This window comes from Canis lupus, chromosome 16 (assembly GCF_048164855.1).
Source record: "Canis lupus baileyi chromosome 16, mCanLup2.hap1, whole genome shotgun sequence".
NCBI classification, from domain to species: Eukaryota; Metazoa; Chordata; class Mammalia; order Carnivora; family Canidae; genus Canis; species Canis lupus.
In genome coordinates, this window is record NC_132853.1 from 3,649,441 (window position 1) to 3,669,880 (window position 20,440).

At 45.4% G+C, this 20,440-nt stretch overlaps 1 protein-coding gene across 4 annotated transcripts in view; it reads left to right on the forward strand.

Moving 5' to 3' along the window:
• The first annotated feature begins 508 nt into the window (after positions 1-508).
• The window catches only part of PBX3 (PBX homeobox 3), a 230,121-nt gene continuing 210,189 nt past the window's right edge, over positions 509-20,440 (forward strand). For 2 of the 4 annotated variants that reach the window (XM_072777943.1, XM_072777946.1), the window contains exons 1-2: positions 14,215-14,485; positions 15,401-15,474. In XM_072777943.1, the coding sequence (XP_072634044.1) occupies positions 14,286-14,485; positions 15,401-15,474 (274 nt within the window). In that variant the 5' untranslated portion in view covers positions 14,215-14,285. Of the gene's footprint in view, positions 610-14,214; positions 14,486-14,762; positions 14,878-15,400; positions 15,475-20,440 lie in introns of those variants that run through there. The other 2 variants (XM_072777944.1, XM_072777945.1) reach the window with 2 other exon arrangements.

Genomic DNA, 20,440 nt, shown 5'->3' on the forward strand with positions numbered 1-20,440 from the left:
AAGTGCTAAGAACAGTGCCTGGCACATGGTCAGTTCTATATCTGTGTTTATTAAATAAAAAGGATATCACCGTTAAAGGTAGTGTGGGGATTAAATAAGAAAATACTTGAAGAAAACAAGTACTTGTGGAGGGAAGTAGAGAAGGAAGAACCTGCCAGACCATGTAATGAGCCCACTCCAAGCAGGCTCAGAAGCACCCTGCCCCAGACCCAACAAGATCTGATGAATCTAGGATTTGTCTTCTTGAGCTCAGCATGCAGTGGGCTTGGGGGAACCCTGGACCTCCTTTTCCTCCTGCTGTCATCTCCCTTTTCCAAACCCACTGGTACCAGATTATACCCTTAGTCTGAGACTCTGACCTCGGCCCCACACTTCCAGCCCTGCCAGCCCACACTACTCCAAGGTTCTATGTGGTCATAACCTATCTTTGTACTCACAGCCAATAGCTGAAGTCTTATTTCCATTGACATAGTATATTTCCCTATCCCTACCAAGCCCCTTCCCATTCCTTCTCAGAATGAAAATGCTGTTTCCTTTTGTGGATCACTGCTTCCCAGAAATCCTATTGCCCCCACCTACCAAAGAAGACCTCTTGGCTGTTGATTCAAGGTGGGTTGGACCAGGGGGGTACCTGGGTGGCTCAGCAAGCTAAGCATCTGACTCTTAATTTTGACTCAGGTCATGGTCTCAGGGTCATGGGATCGAGCCCTTAGTGGGCGTGGAGCCTGCTTAGGAGTTTCTCTCTCTTTCTCTCTCCTCTCTTCCCCCACTTCTACCCCCACTCGTGGTCTCTCTCTCTCAAAAAAAAAAGATAGGCTGGACTAGGACTCACCATGCCCATTGGACATTATTGTTCATATGGCTGCTGACCCTCCTTGGCACTAGCCTTCAGATTAGTCAGCACACTGAGCCCAAGTTCTGTCAATTGATTCATTTATTCATCTATTCATAAATTAATTCACATATTCATTTAACTAATGGTAACTCAGTGCCTCCTCTATGCCCAACACACAGGGCCAGGGAGATTGAAATCATTCATACAATGTCCCTGCACTCAGAGAGCTCATAGCCTAATCAGGGAAAGAGATAATGGACAACACAGGGTAATGAAATGCAAAAAAGAGAAATATACACAAGGTAGGAGAGAGAAGGAAGAGATTTACTCTTATCTGGGAGAATCAGGGAAATATTTCCTAGAAAAGCGACATCTGAGATAGATTCTAAAGGAAGAACCAGATAAATAGAATCATGTCAGACTAAGGAGCGGAAAGGTACAGAGGGATCAGAGTGAGGAGTAGGACTGAACTATAAGGTGGGTGAGAAGCCTGGAGTGGAGGGCAGAGGCCAGACAATGGATGGAGTTGAATATGGGACCAAGGAACTTCAAGTTTGTATTTTTGGTAAAAGAGAGAAATGTGAGGGATCCTGTGTTGTGTACTCCCATCCCATCCCTCCTCACTGAAGGGTTTGTTACCCTGTTTGTGGGGAGTGCCACCTAGAGGGAGTCTTCAGCTGTCAGGTCCCTTTAGGAATTGCCTCAGCTATGGAGAGCCACCTCACTCAAGGTCATGCCCTTCCCTGGCAGGGAAGCTGGCATCCTGTGACTGATGGGTGCCAGAATATAAAGGCCCAGGTCTTTTGACCTAACTCAGAACAACTCTGTAGAGCCATTCCAGTTCCCATGGGGTCCACCAAGACTTGTCATTAGTTCTTCACCAAAGCTCAGCTTCCCCCTCTGCTCCCTCCTGCTTTCTTCCTTTTTTTCCCCTTAGGAATCACTACCAAGGGCAGCATCACCCTGGACATGAACCTCATACTCTATGTTCTCAGAGCTTTATCCATTGGGGTCCACGTCTCCATTTCTCCTACTACAAGCTCCTACCTGTGAGGCATTTAAACATTTTCCAATCTCTTTCAGATCCCCTAAAAGTCCCAAACCCCACGTTGCCCTCTAGTTCCTGTTCTTTCTCGCCTCTACTTGACAGCTGAATTTCTCCAAAGGGCTGACTAACCACCTTCCCCCCACATCCCACGTCTGCAGCTTACCCACCGTTCATTCCTCTGACTCCATCAAGCTTCTGCCGCACCCCCAACTCCTCTAAGACATTCTCATTATGGTGCCAATGCTCACATCATTAAATCCAGTGGACACCTCCTAGACCTCTACTCAGTCCAATCTATTGACTTCTCTCTCCTTAAAACACTCTTGGTTTCTATGCTGCTGTGCTTTCCTACTCTCTCTCTCTCTCTCTCTCAACACAAAGCATCCTGTTGGGCTCCTTTGTTCTCCATCTGTCCCTAAATTATTGGTGCTGTGTCATGGACCTTCATTTTTTCTCGTGGCTCACAATCTCCCTTTGTGATCTTGTAAACTGTCATGACTGCGAATACCATTGAGATGTTAGTAATTCCTAAACCTGTCCTTCTGGTGCACACCACTCTCCTGAGCTTTAGAACTACAAGTGCCCATTGCATGTCCCCCCTGGTCATTCTGCAGGCTCCACAGGCTCCATGTGCACAACCAAAGTCATCCTCCTCTCTTCAAACCTCCAGCTCTCCTCAGTGTCTCTGCCTCTGCCTTTCCCCTGTTCTTCCCAGCCAGATTCCCTAGGACCTCCCTCATCACCCTGCTCCATCTTGGAGCTTAACCCTCTTCCGTTATCCTGATGTAGATGTACACACAATTCAAAATTAAACCATCTGCTGGGATCCAGTCAAGACTATAGGGCTCTTTAATGACTCCCAAACACTATGAGAGCCAGAAATTGGAAAGCCTTCAGAACCCTGTAGGTGTCCAGCTCCTGCCCACCTTCCTTCCAACCGCCACCCCTTCCCAGCCACACTCTTTCTTCTTTCCCCTAATGTTCTGTTTACAAGTGGTTTTCTCACTTCTCCCCATGCTGTTGACTACACATGACTGACCAAGAGGTCTGGAGGTTATGTCCCAACTCGAGTAGCCAGCAAACAAATCGGGGTCTTCCAGGTACAAGGGCAAGCCCCCAGAAAAGAGGCTGATTGGTTTAGCTCTGGTCAAGTGTTCACCCCTGGTCTAATAAGCTAAGGCCAGGAGGGTTGGTACTTGGAAATGTGGGTTTGGAGACTCATGGGGGCAGGTGTGAGTTTCAAGAGGAAGTGAGGTCTTATGCTAGGCAACTAAGAAATGATTTTTACTGCCCTGAATAATCAGAGTTGTCCAAAATTCCCAAGGATTATAAAATATCATCTGAGGCAAATATCTAACCTCCTCTATTGTATGTCTATCATAGGGTTTGGTGAAGCATCATTTACTTACTTCACTTCCTCTCTTCTTTCCACCTTATTGTACTAATGATCAATAATATAGTAGGAAAAACATTATAAGGAAAATAATCCATGAACTCGTTTCTAAAAAATAAAATCCTTTTAAATAAATATTTTATTTATTTATTCATGAGACAGAGAGAGAGAGAGAGAGAGAGAGAGAGAGAGAGAGAGGGAGAAGTAGGCTTCATGCAGGGAGCCCAACGTGGGACTCAATGCCCGGTCTCCAGGATCAGACCCTGGGCTGAAGGCAGCACTAAACCGCTGAGTCACCTGGGCTGCACTAAAAAATAAAATCTTTTTTTTTTTTTTTTTATTTATGATAGTCACAGAGAGAGAGAGAGAGACAGAGAGAGAGATAGAGAGAGAGAGAGGCAGAGACACAGGCAGAGGGAGAAGCAGGCTCCATGCTCCGGGAGCCCGATGTGGGATTCGATCCCGGGTCTCCAGGATCGCGCCCTGGGCCAAAGGCAGGTGCTAAACTGCTGTGCCACCCAGGGATCCCTAAAAACTAAAATCTTAAATATACACTTGAACAGTACTTTCCCTGTAATACAAAGTTATTACTTATAATAATAAAATAAAAGGGCTTATGAGTCCATTTTAATTGCTTCTGCATTAAAATCTGACCTAGACTTTCAAAATGGATGATAATCAAAAATATTGTCTAGTTGCTTCTGACAGAAGCAAGTTTATAACCTGTGTATAAGTTCTGAGAAGATGATTTCACCAGAAAATCTTTGATGGCTCACTTATGGGTAAAAAAAATAATTTTGGAAAATTTATTTTCAGATCAGCATATTGGAGCATAATTCTTAAAGAAACTTTTACTTTAAATCAGTTTTATTGTGAGCCTAGAAAAGAAACAGGACTAGGAGATGAACCTAGTGTTGACAAGAACCTGGTGAGAGAAAAAGAAATATACTGTGGTACCACTTGTTTTTAAGAAATGAAACTCTGGATTTATGTACCAGTTTCAGAAAGTCTCTCTAGGCACACCCTTCAGAAGCTATTTGGCTCTTATCTGAAGTTTTTTATTTATTTTTATTTTTTATTTTTTATTTTTTTTTAAAGATTTTATTTATTTATTCATGATAGACATAGATAGAGAGAGGTAGAGACACAGGCAGAGGGAGAAGCAGGCTCCATGCAGGGAGCCCGACGTGGGACTCGATCCCGGGACTCCAGGATCACGCCCTGGGCCAAAGGCAGGCGCTAAACTGCTGAGCCACCCAGGGTTCCCCCCCACTTTTTTAAAAAAAAATATTTTACTTATTTATTCATAGACACACAGAGAGAAGCAGAGACACAGGCAGAGGGAGAAGCAGGCTCCATGCAGGGAGTCCCACACCGGGGACTCGATCCCAGGTCTCCAGGATCACACCCCAGGCTGCAGGCGATGCCAAACCGCTGTGCCACCGGGGCTGCCCTATCTGAAGTTTTTTAGTATGTTTCAAATACAAGCAGATTCCTTGTTTCAAGATAGTGATTTTTTGATACCCTCTTTGTTCATTTATTTAACAAAATATTTCCCAAGCTTCAATTATATGTAAGGTGTTGCTCAGGTGTTAAATGTCAAAAGATCTTTTCTTCAAGGAACAGAGTATATAAGATACATTTCTAGAAGTCATGTTAAAAGGTACATATTACTGTACATCAAGAGGTCCCCAGTTCATATCCAGGTGCCCCCTCCTAAACAAACAAACAAACAAACAAACAAACAAATAAATGGTACATATTTACCCCTATGTACTGTTGTTTGGAATGTAAAATGGTACAGTCTCTATGGAAAACAGTTCCTTAAAAAATTAAACATAGAATTACTATATGATGCAGTGATTCTACTTCAGGATACATACCTGAAGCCACTGAAAGCAAGAATCGAAACACTTGGACACCCATTGCTAAGATGTAGAAGCACCCCAAGTGTCCATCAATGGATGAATGAAGAAACAAACATGGTACATACATACGAGGGAATACTATTCAGCCTTGAAAATGAAAGTGATTCTGACATATGCTAGAGTATGGTCAAAACTTCAAGATGTTATGCTAAGTGAAATAAGCCAGACAAAAAAGGACAAATGCTGTGTGATTCTACAAATATGAGGTACCCAGAGCTGTCAAATTCATAGAGACAGAAAATAGAATGGTGGTTTCCAGGGACTGGGGGAAGAAGTTAGGGGGTTGGTATTTAATGGGGACAGAGTTTCAGTTTGGGGAGATGGTTGCATACCAAGGTGCTTAATACCACTGAACCAAACACTTAAAAGTGGTTAAACTGATAAGTTATGCATATTTAATCACAATTTTTAAAAAAGGTAACATTTATAAGTGCCCCTGACCAGGGATCATGCCCTGAGCTGAAGGCAGACACTCAATCACTGAGCCACCCAGGCATCCTGAGTTCTTTGACATCTTTCGGTCTCTGTTTCTCCAACTATGAGTGGGGAGGTTAATGTCCAACACACACTGTCATGAAGGTTTAACTAGATGAAGTATGAGGAACCATTGGTATGGGGCTGCCACAAAGTGCTCAGTAAGTGTAAGCAGCTATTGTTTTCTGAACCTTATCTATAAAATAGGGTTAATATTACTTGTCTTAAAATATTTGAGTTATTTTTGAGGATCAGTAAGACACAATATGTGAAAGAAATCGAACAGCATTTTTGAAGATACGTAAGATTTGTGCATGTAGGGGCACCTGGGTAGCTCAGTTGGTTAAGTGTCTGCCTTCGGCTCAGGTTATGATCCTGGGGTCCTAGGGCTGGGCCCCACATTGGGCTCCCTGCTCAGCAGGGAGTCTGCTTCTCTCTCTCCCTCTGCCCCTGCTCACGTGCTCTCTCTTGCTCACTCTCTGTCAAATAAATAAAATCTTAAAAAAAAAAAAAAAAAGAGAGAGAGAGAGAGATTTGGGCATGCATTTCCACTAAAGGAACAGCATAACCAAAAGGTAGGCCAGAAAATGTAGTGCAGTAGGGACGATGATGACATCACGCCATGATTTAATCTGTCATTGAGAATTAAATTTGGAGGATACATTAGGCTGCTTTTAAGATGATGCTTATCTTTGCCTATATGGACCTTCTACCTCCACATGCAAGATGCCTGTCTTAGGTTGGGCTGCTATAACAAAATACCATAAACTGAATGGTTTAAATAACAGACATTTATTTCTCCTAGTTCTGGAGGCTGGGAAGTCTGAGTTCAAGGTGTGAGTATGGTCAGTTCTGGTAAGTTCTACTCGGCTTGTAGAGGACTGCCTTCTCACTCTATTCACATATGGCAGAGACACACTGGTGTCTTTTCCTCCTTTTATAAGAACACGAATCCTATTATGGGGTCTCCATTTTCATGATCTAACTGAAACCTAATTAGCCTCCCCCAAAGATACACCTCCTAATGCTATCACATCGAAGGTTATGGCTTCAATGTATGAATTTGGGGGGAGGTGCAAATATTTAGTCCATAACAGTTCCAGTGACCCTTATCTCCTGATATTCATGTTCTGTGTAATCCTCTCCCCTGGAGTGTGGGTTGTATCTAATAGCTTGCTTCTAATAGAGAACACAGCAAAAGTGTTAGAATGCCACTTAGGAGATTAGGTCACAAAAAGACTGACCCTGCATCTTGCTTGCTCTCCATCTTGCTTTGCTCTCTGGCTTTCTCACTCTTTTCAGAGCCAGCTGCTATATTGTGAGCTGTCCCTCAAAGGGGACCATGGGTCAAGGAACCAATGTCTCTGGCCAGTAGTCATTGAGCACCTCAGACCTGCCAACAGCCATGTGAGCGGGGAAGTGGATCTTCCCCCTAATGAGCCTTGAAGTGACTACAAATCCGGCTGTCACCTTCACCTCATGAGAGACTCTAAACCAGCGGCACCCAGCTAAGCTGCATCCAAATTCCTAACACAGAGAAACTTAGTCTAAGATAATAAATGTTTGTTGTTTTAAGCCAACAAGTTTTGGGCTGATTTATTACTTAGCAACAGATAATTAATGCAGAGCCCAATAAGACTGCCCTTATTTCAGATGGCGGCCAAAGTTCAAGGGTCCCCAGACCACCTGCACTGCTACTCAACTGGCTGCAAACTTGGTATTCCCATGATCCTCTTAGGTTCAATAATTCACTAAATGACAAAGAACTCTGAAATGATTATAGTTTTATTACAAAGGATATAAATCAGAACCAGTCAAATGAAGAGACACATAGGTCAAGGTTTTTAGTGGGTACCAAATGCGGAGCTTCCAGGCTCTCTCCCCATGTTGTGAGAGCACATAATTTTTCTGGTGCATCAATGTATTCCCCTCAAGGAAGCTCCACTGAGCTTTGATGTCCAGAGTTTTTATTAGGATTTCATCACCTAGGCATGATTGGTTGGTTCATTGCCTACATAATTGAACTCAATGTCCAGCTGCTTTGCGATCCTGGGAGAATGAAGTGGCTCAAAACCCCAACCCTCTAATTGCATAATTGGTCTTTCTGGTCATCAGTCCATATCCTAAGTCTTGTTAGCACAAACTCAGATGTGATCCAAGGGGCTCATGAACAACAGAGACATTCCTCTCACTTGGGAAATGGCAAAGGTCTTAGAAGTTACCTCCTAGGAACCCAGGGCAAAGATCAGGCAATTTTTTTCTTTTATTATATAACATCTTCCAACCTGTAGGGGCTCCTACTATGTACCAGGCACTATGGTAGGCTATTCTTCTAACCACCATTCCTTTATGTAATTATAGTGCTAGATCAGCTTTGCTGCAAGTAACAGGAAACCCAAACCAATAGAAATTTAAAAATAGGAATTAAATTTTCTCACATAACTAGAAACCTGGCAGTAAGCAATTATTGGTTTTGTTCAGATAGTCAACAATGTCTGCAGGCACCTAGGCTTTTCCTGTCTTTCTGCTCCACTTACCATGTTTATTTTTGTTTTTAATAAATGTTTTATTTTGGAAAATTTACAGAGAAAGGAGTAGTACAGAATTCTCTAATACCTCCTACCTTGTTTCCCTATTATTAACATCTTCTGTTAATATGGTGCATTTGTTACAATTAATGAAATGATAGCGATACATTGTTATTAACTGAAGTCTGTAGTTTACCCAGATTTCCTTAGTTGTTACCTACTGCCCTTTTTCTGTTCCAGAATCCAATCCAGGATATCACTTTTAGTCATTTTATCTAGTTAGAGTCTTCTTGGTTATGATGGTTTATCAGATATTCTTTGTTTTTGTGATCTTGAGAGGAGTACTAGTCAGATATTTTGCAAAACATCCCTCAATTGAAATTTGTTTAATGTTTTTCTCATGATTAGACTGGGATTATGGGTTTGGAGGCGAGAGATCACAGAGATAAACCACCAAACTCATATTGTTCCCTCATTATCACAAGGTGGCTGCCACTATGCCCCAAGTCAGAATCACATTCAAAGGAGGAAAGAGGCAGAAGGAAGGAGAGAAGAGCCGTGTCTGCCCTTATGTTTATCAGAAAAATCATCCCGTCGTCCCTGTGCCTTGACAAGCTTAGCAAGCAGGGGATAGGATGTTCATAGTTGACTTAGTCCTTAACTGAGACTGAACACATTGCAACTGGAATAAAATCACAGTTATATCAGCATGGAAGGAAGTGGGCAAGCAACTGACAGTGTCAGGTTCGAGTGCCTACTGTGCATTCAACTGTATTGTACCAGGTGCTATGAGGGATGAAAGGACAGAGATTTGGGGCTTTCTATCAAACATTCCAGAAATTATGTATTTTGATAAATATTTAAGGACCTCATTATAAAAGGGTGCACTGTTATCCCACTGATTCTTCGGTTGCTCAAAGACATCCTCAGGAGATGAAGATTTGTCACATTTCACATGTGCTAGCAATTGTAAAGACCACTTCTAAAGAGTCATTTCTATAGTGAATGGAGCAATGATATGTTTGGGAGTAAGTATCTAGTCAGTTTCTCCAAAGTGACATCTTTCTTAGACGTCCAAGTTTTGTTGTTTTGGTTTCTTTAAGTCAAATCAATCATGTTATAGTCACACCTTGAAATACCTTGTCCTTAACATGCTTATGATCTAGATGAGAAAACAGGAGAACTGAGAGCAAACAACACAAGACTATTTGGTAGGGTAGCAAATTACACATTTTAGGCAATATGTTCTGAGAGTTTAGAGAAGATGAAGATCAGCAAAGGTAAGGTAGGCATGGTTAGGTAGGAAAGGCAGGCAGCAAGGCAAAGTCCTAGGTGGCCATGAAGAATGGCCTGGCTAGGCTTTGGTCTTCATTTCTCTCCTCCATTGGCATGAGACCCAGATTCCTCTAAAAGAGTTGTTTATCCTCTTTTATTAAGTATTGATTACTTATTTTCATTAATTTGCAGTTCACCTGTTAAGGCTTTGTGGTTTTTACTTAGTAATCTTGATTAAAAAACATATATATATATATATATATATATATATATATATATATATATATATATATATAGCAATGTTTTATAGGGTGGGCTTCGCAGCCAGCCACACAGATCAAAATTTGAATCCGAGGTCCAGCACTTACTGGCTTTGTGGTCTTGTGTTAGTTCGTTACCCTCTTTCATTCTGTTTCCTTGCTTAATAATAACCTGACCTAGATAGTGCTGCTCTGGCTGAAATAAGATGAAATAAGGGGAACACAGAGCACAGTGTCCCACTCTAAGAGAGTGTTTGATAATGGCATCTGCTCTGATGATCACCACATTGATGAGAGAGGCAATGGTGATATTAATATGAACCTATGGAAAAGGATGGGTATGAGAAAACCTCTACTTGTCACGGTTTGTTTTTTTTTTTAAGATTTATTTATTTATTCATGAAAGACACACAGAGAGAAAGAGGCAGAGACACAGAGAAGTAGGCTCCATGCAGGGAGCCCCATGTGGACTCTATCCCAGGTCTCCAGGATCACGCCCTGGGCTGAAGGCATTGCTAAACCGCTGCGCCACCTGGGCTGCCCTTTTTAAGATTTATTTATTCATGAGAGACACAGACAGAGAGGCAGAGATATAGGCAGAGGGAGGAGCGGGCTCCTTGCAGGGAGCCTGATGCAAGACTCCATACCGTTCCCCGGACCACATGACCGGAGCCGAAGGCAGGTGCCCAACCGCTGAGCCACCCAGGTGTCCCATCACTGTTAACTTTACATGAATGTACACTCACCAAGAGTAACTTACATTTCCCTTGACTTTTTTTTCTTTCTTTTTTTTTAATAATCACTGCCTTAAAAAGAGCAAAGATGGATTCAGGTACTTAGGGAGGTTCTATTCTATTATAGAAGGCACCAAACCACGTGGCTCAGATTGCTGAACAGACAAGGCAACAATGTACATGAGAAACTGGCAGAGGCACAAGAGATCTTGGAACATGTGCAATTAATTGACACTGTTTATTCGGTCTTGGAAACTAATCTAAAAGAATTTACACTTTAAATCAATGGTGACTGCCAATGAGCCTATGAGGGAATCCTTGCTAGGACCCTCTGGCTTTAACTGCAACTCATATTGATAATAACAAAAAGAGAAGCCTCCCAAGCAGAAGGTCAATCTAACCTAATCACTTAATGCAGAATTATGATATCAAATTTCCACATCACTGAATGACCATGGGTTTAGAGGTGTGTGCCATAAAATAGCTGCGGGTGTTAGACATTTAACAAGTTGTTTTATTCCTAATTGCTGGCATTTGCTTAACTGTTTTCTTAATTCTAATTTATGTTTTTATGTTCCGGTTTGTTTACATAGCCCATAGATCCCAATTGCCTTTATTTGCTTAAGTGTTTCTTTAATTTTATTTACATTTTTATATATGTTGCTTTGCTTACATAACTCATTGTTTAGGAGCAGACTAGAAATAACCATAAATCCCCATTGCTAATTAGCTTCATCCTCATGACTGATTAGTCAAGATTATGAGCCTAGAAGAAGGGCAGGAAGGTGGCCTGAGAGTGAGTCATAGGATCAGTGAATTTTATAAATGGAAGGAATTTAGAGCTTAAGGTGTCTTTCCGATAGAATTCCGTGGTTTTACATCTTCAGCATTAGAGAATTGTGAGAAAGATGGGATGCTTACTCTTACTCCTTTATGCAAAAATGTAGAAGGATTTGGTAACAGCTTTGAAAAACAAGTTAAGAATAAACAGAAAGGCCAACCAATGATGACTATGAGTAACCCATAATGGGGGCTTGAAAGAAGAATCAGAAACTTGACATATGAATGGGCTATAGAAGAGCAGGGAATATTAATGAACATGAGGGGGCTTCTTTGGAAGTAAGCAGAATGGATTGTTTGGAACTCCCTCTCCAGCAGCTGTGCAGTTTAGTTTGTAAAGATTTTAGCTTGCCTAACTGTAAGGTTAGCTATTAGCTTTGCAGTGGGGAGTATTTAAAAGTACACACAACATATGAAGGAAAGAACCTGGAACCGAGTAGCCTGCTTCATTCCAAGAATCCATCTGGCATGTAAAGAACTGCTTGTCCTACATTAAACCCTGCAGAGTAAGAGCCATTTTTCATATCTCATACCCCTATTTTTGGTTTCAGATAAGACAGCCCTCTGAGTTTAGGGAAGGAACAAGACTTTTCAGAACCATCTAACTAAAGGACCCATCTAGGATGAGCTCCATGAATCTCAAAATGGAGACACGTGGAAGTTGTTTGGGAAATGGGTTTAAAAGAAAGCTCAAGGGGCAGCCCGTGTGGCTCAGCTGTTTAGCGCCTGCCTTTGGCCCAGGGCGTGATCCTGGAGACCCGGGATCGCGTCCCACGTCGGGCTTCCCGCATGGAGCCTGCTTCTCCCTCTGCCTGTGTCTCTGCCTCCCTCTGTGTCTCTCATGAATAAATAAATAAAAATCTTTAAATAAAAAAGAAAAGAAAGCTCAAGTGACCGCAAGAGCGGGAAGTCTAGATCCCCAAATAATGTGTCTTTAGTCATTTGTAGACAGAGAACAATGTAAGAAAAGGTGTTTTGGATGTGAAAATCCGTAGCCGGGGTCCCCAACATTAAATGACTCCTGGTGATGGGGCAGGTTGATAAGTGAAATCCAGTCTATCGTAAGGTAAACTTATCTTTGTAATAAAGAGCTCGTTTTCGCAACTTTGGCCCATCTGGAGGCAGCTGAAGGCAAACCCTAAAAAAAAAAAAAAAAAAAAATAAGTAAATAAATAAGTAAATAAATAAATAAATAAATAAATAAATAAATAAAAATAAAGGCAAACCCTGCCAAAGGAGCAATCCCTGGATTATCAAGAATTGCAGACTGTGAGCTGTTGCGAGGCCTGCACTGGTGCTGGACGTCAGGCCGTTTCCCTCCTCCCACAGCCACCTCCCTCTGACACATTTCCCAACGCTCCCGTTTCAAGAGAAAGTGTCTGGCACTCAGATCCGCTCCAAGCAGACGCAGACCTGCAGCAAGCGGGACAACGGGCTCCCGCCCCGCCTGGTCACCTCGGGAGGGACGGCGCAGGGCCCGAGCGCAGCGCCCACCCGTAGCGGCGCCCTCTCGGTCCCTACGGTGATCCCGGGAGGGGCGGGTCCCCGTCCGCGGCTTCCCCGCCTCCGCCCAGGACAGTTCGAATGCTCCAATCGGGACAGCGCGTTCCTGCCTCTGTCCCGCCCCGTTCGGCTCCGAGCGCAGCACGATTGGCCTGGGACGGGCAGCGGAACCCCGAGGGGACCACCTCCTGACGGCGAGAGCGGGAAAGCGTGCCAGGCGCTGCCCTAGGCGTGAAGCGCGCGGCGCTGCGGGCGGGCACACGGGGGGCTTTGGAGCGACTTGCCCCGTGTCCCGTACGCGACTCCTCGCACCCGGGACTGTGCACAGCAGCGGCCAGGAGCCCGGGCGGGCGCGGGGCAGAGCGCTTGCAGGCCGGGGCGGCCGCTCTGGCGGGCCCAGGACGCACGCAGGCGTGAGGAGACCGCGGCGCGCTCCCGGGCGCTGGGGACCCGAGGCCGGAGAGGCCGGGCCGCGGCTCGGGGGAGGCACCAGCGGCGGCGGCGGGAGGCTCGGCGGCCAATGAGCGCGCGCGCCGCCCTCGGGGGCGGGGCGTGCGGCGCGCTGCCCGCCCCCCCCGCCCCCGCCCCTCCCCCCCGGCGCCGGGGCCGCAGTGAGTGAGTGGCACTGGCAGCCTGTCAATCCCTCAGTCGAGCGGCCTCCGAGCCCGGTTCGCGGCGGCGGCTGGCAGGGCGCGCGGCTCCGGCAGCGGCGGCGGCGACTCCTCCCGCCCCACAGTCTGCTGTCCGCCCGGCGCGCGGCCCGCCGGGGCCCTCCACTGGGCTCCGCGCCCCGCTGCGCCGGCCCGCCCGCTCCCAAACTTTCCTCCTCCGCCCCCTTCGCTCCCCTCGGCCCGCCCGCCGGCCTCCTCCTCCTCCTCCGCCGCCGCCGCCGCCGCCGCCGCCTGCCGCCGCCGCTCCCTCCCCCGGGGCCACCGGGGCTCGGATCCCGCCCGGCCGAGGCGGCGGCGGCGGCGGCGGCGGCGGCCGGGGGAGGGGAGTGCGCGGGCTGGGAGGGGGGCGGCGGGCGTCCCGGCAACTCGGCGGGCTCTGAGGAGCAAGTTGCGCGGGGCCGCCCGGCGGGGCGCGCGGCGGCGAGGAGGCGGCGCGGCGGCCGCGTGAGGGCAGCGGGCGCCGCTGCCTCCGCCTCCGCCACCGCCACAGCCACCGCCGCGGAGCCCGGCGCTTCCGCCCGGCGCTTCTCCTCAGCCTCGGCGGCGGCGGAAGCCGGAGCCGGGCGCCCGTCCGCGCCGCCTCAGCCGCGAGCCCCGCCGGCCGGGCCGCCCCCTCCCCGCGCGGGCGGGGAGCGCGCGGCCGCCTCCCCCTCCCCCTCCCCTCCCCCTCCCCCTCTTTCTTCTCCTCCCTCGTCGCCGCCGCCGCCGCCGCCGCCGCCGCCGCCGCCGCCGCCGCCGCCGCCTCAGCCTTCGCCGTAGCCGCCGCCGCCGCCCGCTCCCGCCCGCGCGCGGCGGGATGGACGATCAATCCAGGATGCTGCAGACTCTGGCCGGGGTGAACCTGGCCGGCCACTCGGTGCAGGGGGGCATGGCCCTGCCGCCTCCCCCGCACGGCCACGAAGGGGCGGACGGCGACGGCAGGAAGCAGGACATCGGCGACATCCTCCACCAGATCATGACCATCACCGACCAGAGCTTGGACGAGGCGCAAGCAAAGTTGGTGTCTCATTAAGCATCTTTTGTGTGCGTGCGGGAGCCGGGCCCGCGGCCGAGTCGGGGCCCCGGGGGCGGGGAACTTTCTCCGCAGACCGGCCGCCTGCCTGCCGGGGCCGCCGGGGGCCCTGCCCGCCCCCCCCGACGCGGGCGGGAGTCGGCAAAGTTGGTCCCGGGGCTCGGGACGGACGCGGTGCCCGCGGGTTCCCGGTGGTCCGCCTCCCGCGTCCGGCGCTCCCGCGGCCCGGCCCCCTCCCGCGGACTCCAAGCTCCCGCCCGGACCCCGCGCGCGCTGCCCCGGGAGGGCCCCGGGCCGCGCTCGCGGGAAGTGCAACTTTCTCCCCCCGCCCGGAGTCGCGGCGCCGGGCGTCCCTCGGCGGCCGGACGGCCTCGCGGTGCGGGCGGCCGCCCCGGCCCGGCGGGCGCGGGGTGCTGGGCGGCTCCCTGGCGCGTCCGGGTGCGGGCGGCCAAGTTCTCGGGGAGGGAGGGCCGCCTCGCAAACTTTGCCGGGCTGTCACCGCCCGCTGGCCGCGCTCGGCCGGCCGCCGCCGCAGCGCCCGCTCCCCCTGCGGAGGGCGGAGGGCGGACGCGGGAGCCGGTCCGCGCCGTCCCCTCCCTCGGGGCGCAGGGCTCCGCTCGGCTGTCGAGGCGCCCCGCTCGGGTTCGCGCCCTGCGGTCGCCGAGGCGGCCGCCCGCCGGACGGATGGGTCGCGCCTCGAACGGGCTGCAGCTTGAGCCGCCGGAGCTTGCGGGCTTTCGCTAACTAGTCAACTTGAGTTTCTGTTGACTTGCCCTGGTTCCAGGCGAGCCTTCCAAAAGAGAGGGCCGGGATTCAATCTTGGGTCGAACTTAAAGGAAGGCGCCATATTATTCCATAGGTGATGCTAATACCTTTGTATGTTGCGATTTGTCTTTTAGGAAACATGCTCTCAACTGTCACAGAATGAAACCTGCGCTCTTCAGCGTCCTGTGTGAGATCAAAGAGAAAACAGGTAAGAGGCTGCGCCCCGCAGCGGGCCTGGAGACCCCCGAGGTGGGGTCAGAGCTACTCCTTCCACTCTCCAGTTGAGAGCTGCTGCTTTTGGGCACCGCCATCTTTGATCATTCTCTCCTTCCCACCTCCTGGTCTTGAGGAAAAACTGCAATAAATCTGCTGGAGTCGATTTCTCAATTCCGCCCCTGGTATAAAATGAAGTGTAGATGCGGACGGGGCTGGGTCGCTGTCCCCAGGCGGCCGCCCCTGGCTGCAGGCAGGGAGGGGCCCCCCCCCACGAGCCGAGCGCCAGCCGCCTTGCCTTCTCCCGCTCCTTTCGCCTTGTTTGTATGTCAGTTTTTAAAAGGAGCAACGGGAGACTGGATGCCAGGGACCGAGTCCCTGGGAGAAGCATCTCCTAACTTTGTTTTACTTCGACACCCTAAGTAAGCTTCAGCTCCGCAGATAGATGCAATTGAACAGACTCCAGGAGGATGTCTGGATTAGGGTTTTAGTTGGAAAGGCTACTTTTAAGAAGCAGGAAAGGGTAATGATGTGTTTAGGCATACACAATGTATTACACCTATTACTTTCATTAAATTTTATGTTTGAAGTCATTACATTGTAAATACGTTTAATATGTTTTAGAAAGTAGAAAAAGGTTCACAGCAGGTTACACAATTTTTGAAGTGTTCAGTGCAGGGAACATATGAGAAAGACAGGTTTGACAGAAGTGCTGGAATAAAAACTACAAAAACATGAATCTCTGACAGTTCATTTCAATTGAATTTTCTTGTTAGGCTTTTTAAAATTAAAGGTATTTTAGTTTTGAGGTGATAACTCAAGTGGAATCAGAAATTTAATTTAGGTGCTTTAGTTCGGATTTGGCGTTATCTGCCCTGTATTATGGCAAACAAGTGCATTAAACAAGCTTTACTGTTGATTTGTCTGGGGTGCGCGCTTGTGTGTGTGTGTGTGTGTGTGTGTGTGTGTGTGTGGTAGCTATATGGTATTATAAAGTTGCTGTTTTTTAAGTTGAGGCAGAGAAGAGAAAGTTAAAATCCAGGATATAGCAATATCCAAGTGATGCTTTTAAAAGATTAAATGTCATTGTGTTTAAATCAAGTGTACAAATGATAGTACACTGAATATACTTGTTAGTTGGTAGGAGTATTGCCATCCTTTTAAGTAGATTTTTCACACTCAATGCTATTCTAATTCTAAAAGTAATCAAGAGAAGATGATGGGTTATTGCTATCTATTAAAATGTATACTGAAACCATAATTAATAGAAAATATTGAGATCTTTAAAGAACAGTTTTCTTGCTTCTCATTCACATAGCATTCATGGTTTGTAAATGCTGAGTGATTCTTTTTAAGATAACATTTTACATTTTGAAAACTACAGGCATTTTAAATTACTAACTTTGTGTTGATTTTTAGCCACCTTTAGGAAGCATTGTGATTTAAAATGGTAGATAATTTTTGTCTGACTATAAAATGAGACATCAAACATTAAATCTTGAAGATTCTTAGTTTAGAAGCCTAAAAGTGTACAATTCTCAGTAAATTATGTTGCTTAATGTCCAAGGATTTTCTCGCTATCAGGGCTCCACTTCAGTTTCTGCTGACAGCTAAGCACTGGGGTATTGACTATGTTGTGAATATTAAGATTGATTCAACTTACACTGCATTATATTACTAGGGAGAGGAGATTGATATTCTTCTCCTATCACCCCCCATCTCGTTATTTGTATTTATTTTTTTGCCTTTTTAAAGTTTTGGCCTAGCCAGCTCGAGAACCAAACCCAGCAAACTGCTTTTCTTATTTGGACACTTAGCAGCAGGCCGAATTCAATTAGGAGGCATAAGTCCTCTAGTTGCTTATTTGCACAAGACTTAGTTACACTATTCTGAAAGGAAAGTATAGTCAGCCTAATGTCAAAGGTGAGTTACGAAAAAGAAACAAGTCTTTTCAGACTCTGGGATTACTGGCAGAGAGAGCTTCGGTCGGGCTCTTGCTATTTAGAAAGGAAGAGGTAGCTGACAAAGGAAGGAAATTTTTGTGTTTTGAAAATTGTTTCTGAGGCTTTCAGTGATAACTTGTAAATTAGATCCTCTTTTTATGCTTTGGCCAGCAGATTCAAGTTTGCACGTTATCTCTTTTGTAAAAAGCCAACAGCCGACAAAGAGTAAAAGGCAGCTGTCTGGGTAGAGGCATCTTCCTGCCTGCCTCTCTAAGCTGGAGAGGGACAGGATTTAAGTACCATATGATTGATGGGGGTGAAGCTCTTTCTCTCCTCTCCTTTCTACCCACCACCCATAGCTCCACCTCATCCTCCAAAACTAGTCTTAGAAAGAGACAGGGACGCTGGACCTTGTATCCTTGATTTGAAATAAAACATCTGTGTAGACATTAGTGTTACCAAGGCAAAGAACGCGGGGCAGCAAATTCCAGGCCTCCCCCTTTCTCCCCACATCTGTTCCCACAGTTGTGCTTTGGAAACATCATGAACTTATAAAATAATCATTGTAGAATATATGTATATTGCATAATGGTTTTCCTTTAGATCATTTTATTTAATCTTATAATGTGGCACCCAGAGATTATTTCTCTGCAATCTAGAGAAAGTTTACCTATTTGTAGCAGAAACTGGAATATTATGTGATGACTCTATTCTGCATAATGGAGGGGTAGGGGGTTGACTAGTGGGGAGGTGGGGGGGAAAAACTGTCACTTCAAGGGATAATGTCATTTCAGTTGTGCTTTTCCTAAAATAAGACAAAATCATTTAAAAAGAATTCCATGTATTTATAGATCTGCCAGTAGATTTTGAGGTTCCTGATCAGACAGTGAACACAGCCAGTTCTGATGCACATGAGGGATTTAGTTTGGAAAACCTCTTTTTTCTCTTCCACCACATATGAAAAGATATTTTTCCTTTCTGACAGGTAAATGGGTAATCTACCACAATTATATTATTTTCTTGTTCGGAGGTAGGGAAAGTATACTTTTACTATGAGATGCTTGCTATTTCTTGAAAATGTATTCTTTTGTAAAATTCATCGTACAATTATTTTTGGGTAGAAATGTCATCTTTCATTGAGTTGTAATATTTATGCATTTTGAAAGCAACTAAAGAGTTATAGGCTTTAAAATCAATATATTTGTCTATTTTTTTTAATTTGTCTATTTTCAACTAACTAAGCAACCAGCGAGGTAGTTGTTGATATGTTTAGATTTTCCCCCTTGATGACTTTTTTTTAGCCATATTTTACGATCTTTGTCTTATTTAATATCCCTGGTTCTCCAGGGTCTCCTCATCTACATACTTATTTTGGTGCATTCCCTCGCATCTTTTCGGCCACCTTAATCTTAATTGTTGAAGTACTTTCCTTTGTGAAATAGTCCATCCTCACAAATCTGCCTTCTTTCCAAAGCCTTTATTTATGAGAGTTCAAATGAAGAAAATGGTTCTTTTTGAGAAATAAATGCGCTTAAAAAGATTCTAATGAAAAATCCAACATTTTCGTATATAATCTGAATCATATTGTGAAAAAAATGTTTTGTATTTTAAAAAAAACAACACAACCTTTTCCTTTCTAAATGGTAGGTTAAAATACTCTATGTTGATAGCTGCCAACCAAACTCTGATTTATTGCCACCACAAACCCTAAATAGCATTCATTTACTAGTAATGTCTAATGGCATACATGATGGTTTGCCAGATTTGTGGCCTTTGTGAGGCTTATAAGCAGGACTGACTTGGGAAGATCATAAAACTTAATGAACTTCTCTACTGCAGGAGGTGTCCGCAGGGGAAGAGAAAGGCCTGCTTGGCTGGTTGGGCTGGTTGAAGTATTTTTTATGTTTAAGGAGAAGAAATGACTATTAAAAATGTTTTACTTTTAAAGGAACCGCCCCCCGCCCCCCCCAGCAAAAAACAAGTCATAGGAATTTTAGATATCAAAACTGAATCAAGAATGTAGCTTGTTATATGAGTTTTAGTATGCCTTTAGAATGTGATATATATGATTAAATCTTTTATCTTTGGTGCCATCAGTAGGACGAGGTTTCAGAGGGATAGAGTAGTACTCTCAGTGAACACCTCTATTTAATTCTGACCCTACAGGCTTAGAAACTCATTAGAGTCTTCTTTTTTTCTGTCTTCTTTTTTTTATGCTTCAATATTAAATTTGCTCTTTTTCTTTGTACAGTGCCATGTAATTCTTTAATTCCCAGTGTATAAAAACCAAATATTTCACAAAGTGAAAATTTAACAGGAAAGATGAAAACTGTTATGTATGGGACTAAATGCTATTGTATATATTGCATATATTCTTTTAAGTTGCTCTTGCAGTATGTCCAATATAGTTATCATTATTTGTCCTAGACTTTTAAAAGCAAATGCACCGTTCCACACATGATTCATTTTTGTGTTTTAATGAACTTATTTTCTGTTTTTTAAAAACTTTTTCTTATGGACAACTGGAAACATAAAAAACATGTAGAGCTAAGAAAAACTCGAACTCCCATGAACTAATTGCCTACTTTCAGCAGTTAGCAACACTTGGCCAATCTTGTTTTCTTTGTAACTCTCACCCTTTCCAAATTATTTTGAAGCAAATTGTAATGGACTTTTAACATTTAAAATTTCATATCAATTTTAGACATGTTACATTTTGTTTACATTGGAAATATTAAATAACTAAACAGGAAAAAGTATAAAGTCAGTATATCTTAGAAGTGTCATAAATTATATTGCTTTATCACAAATTTTTCCTTAAAACAATTTAGGAATGTTTTTATCAATTTTTTTTTTTATTTTTATAGATTTGTATAACTCATTATAGTTTTTAAGGAGGTATTGAGGGAGGATGTAAAAGGGTGGTGTTTTTCTAACTTTTTTACTCTTCCTTTCTCATCTTTTTAAGATAATACACGCATTGTATTCATAGAATATCTAGAAAAAATCCTACTACCA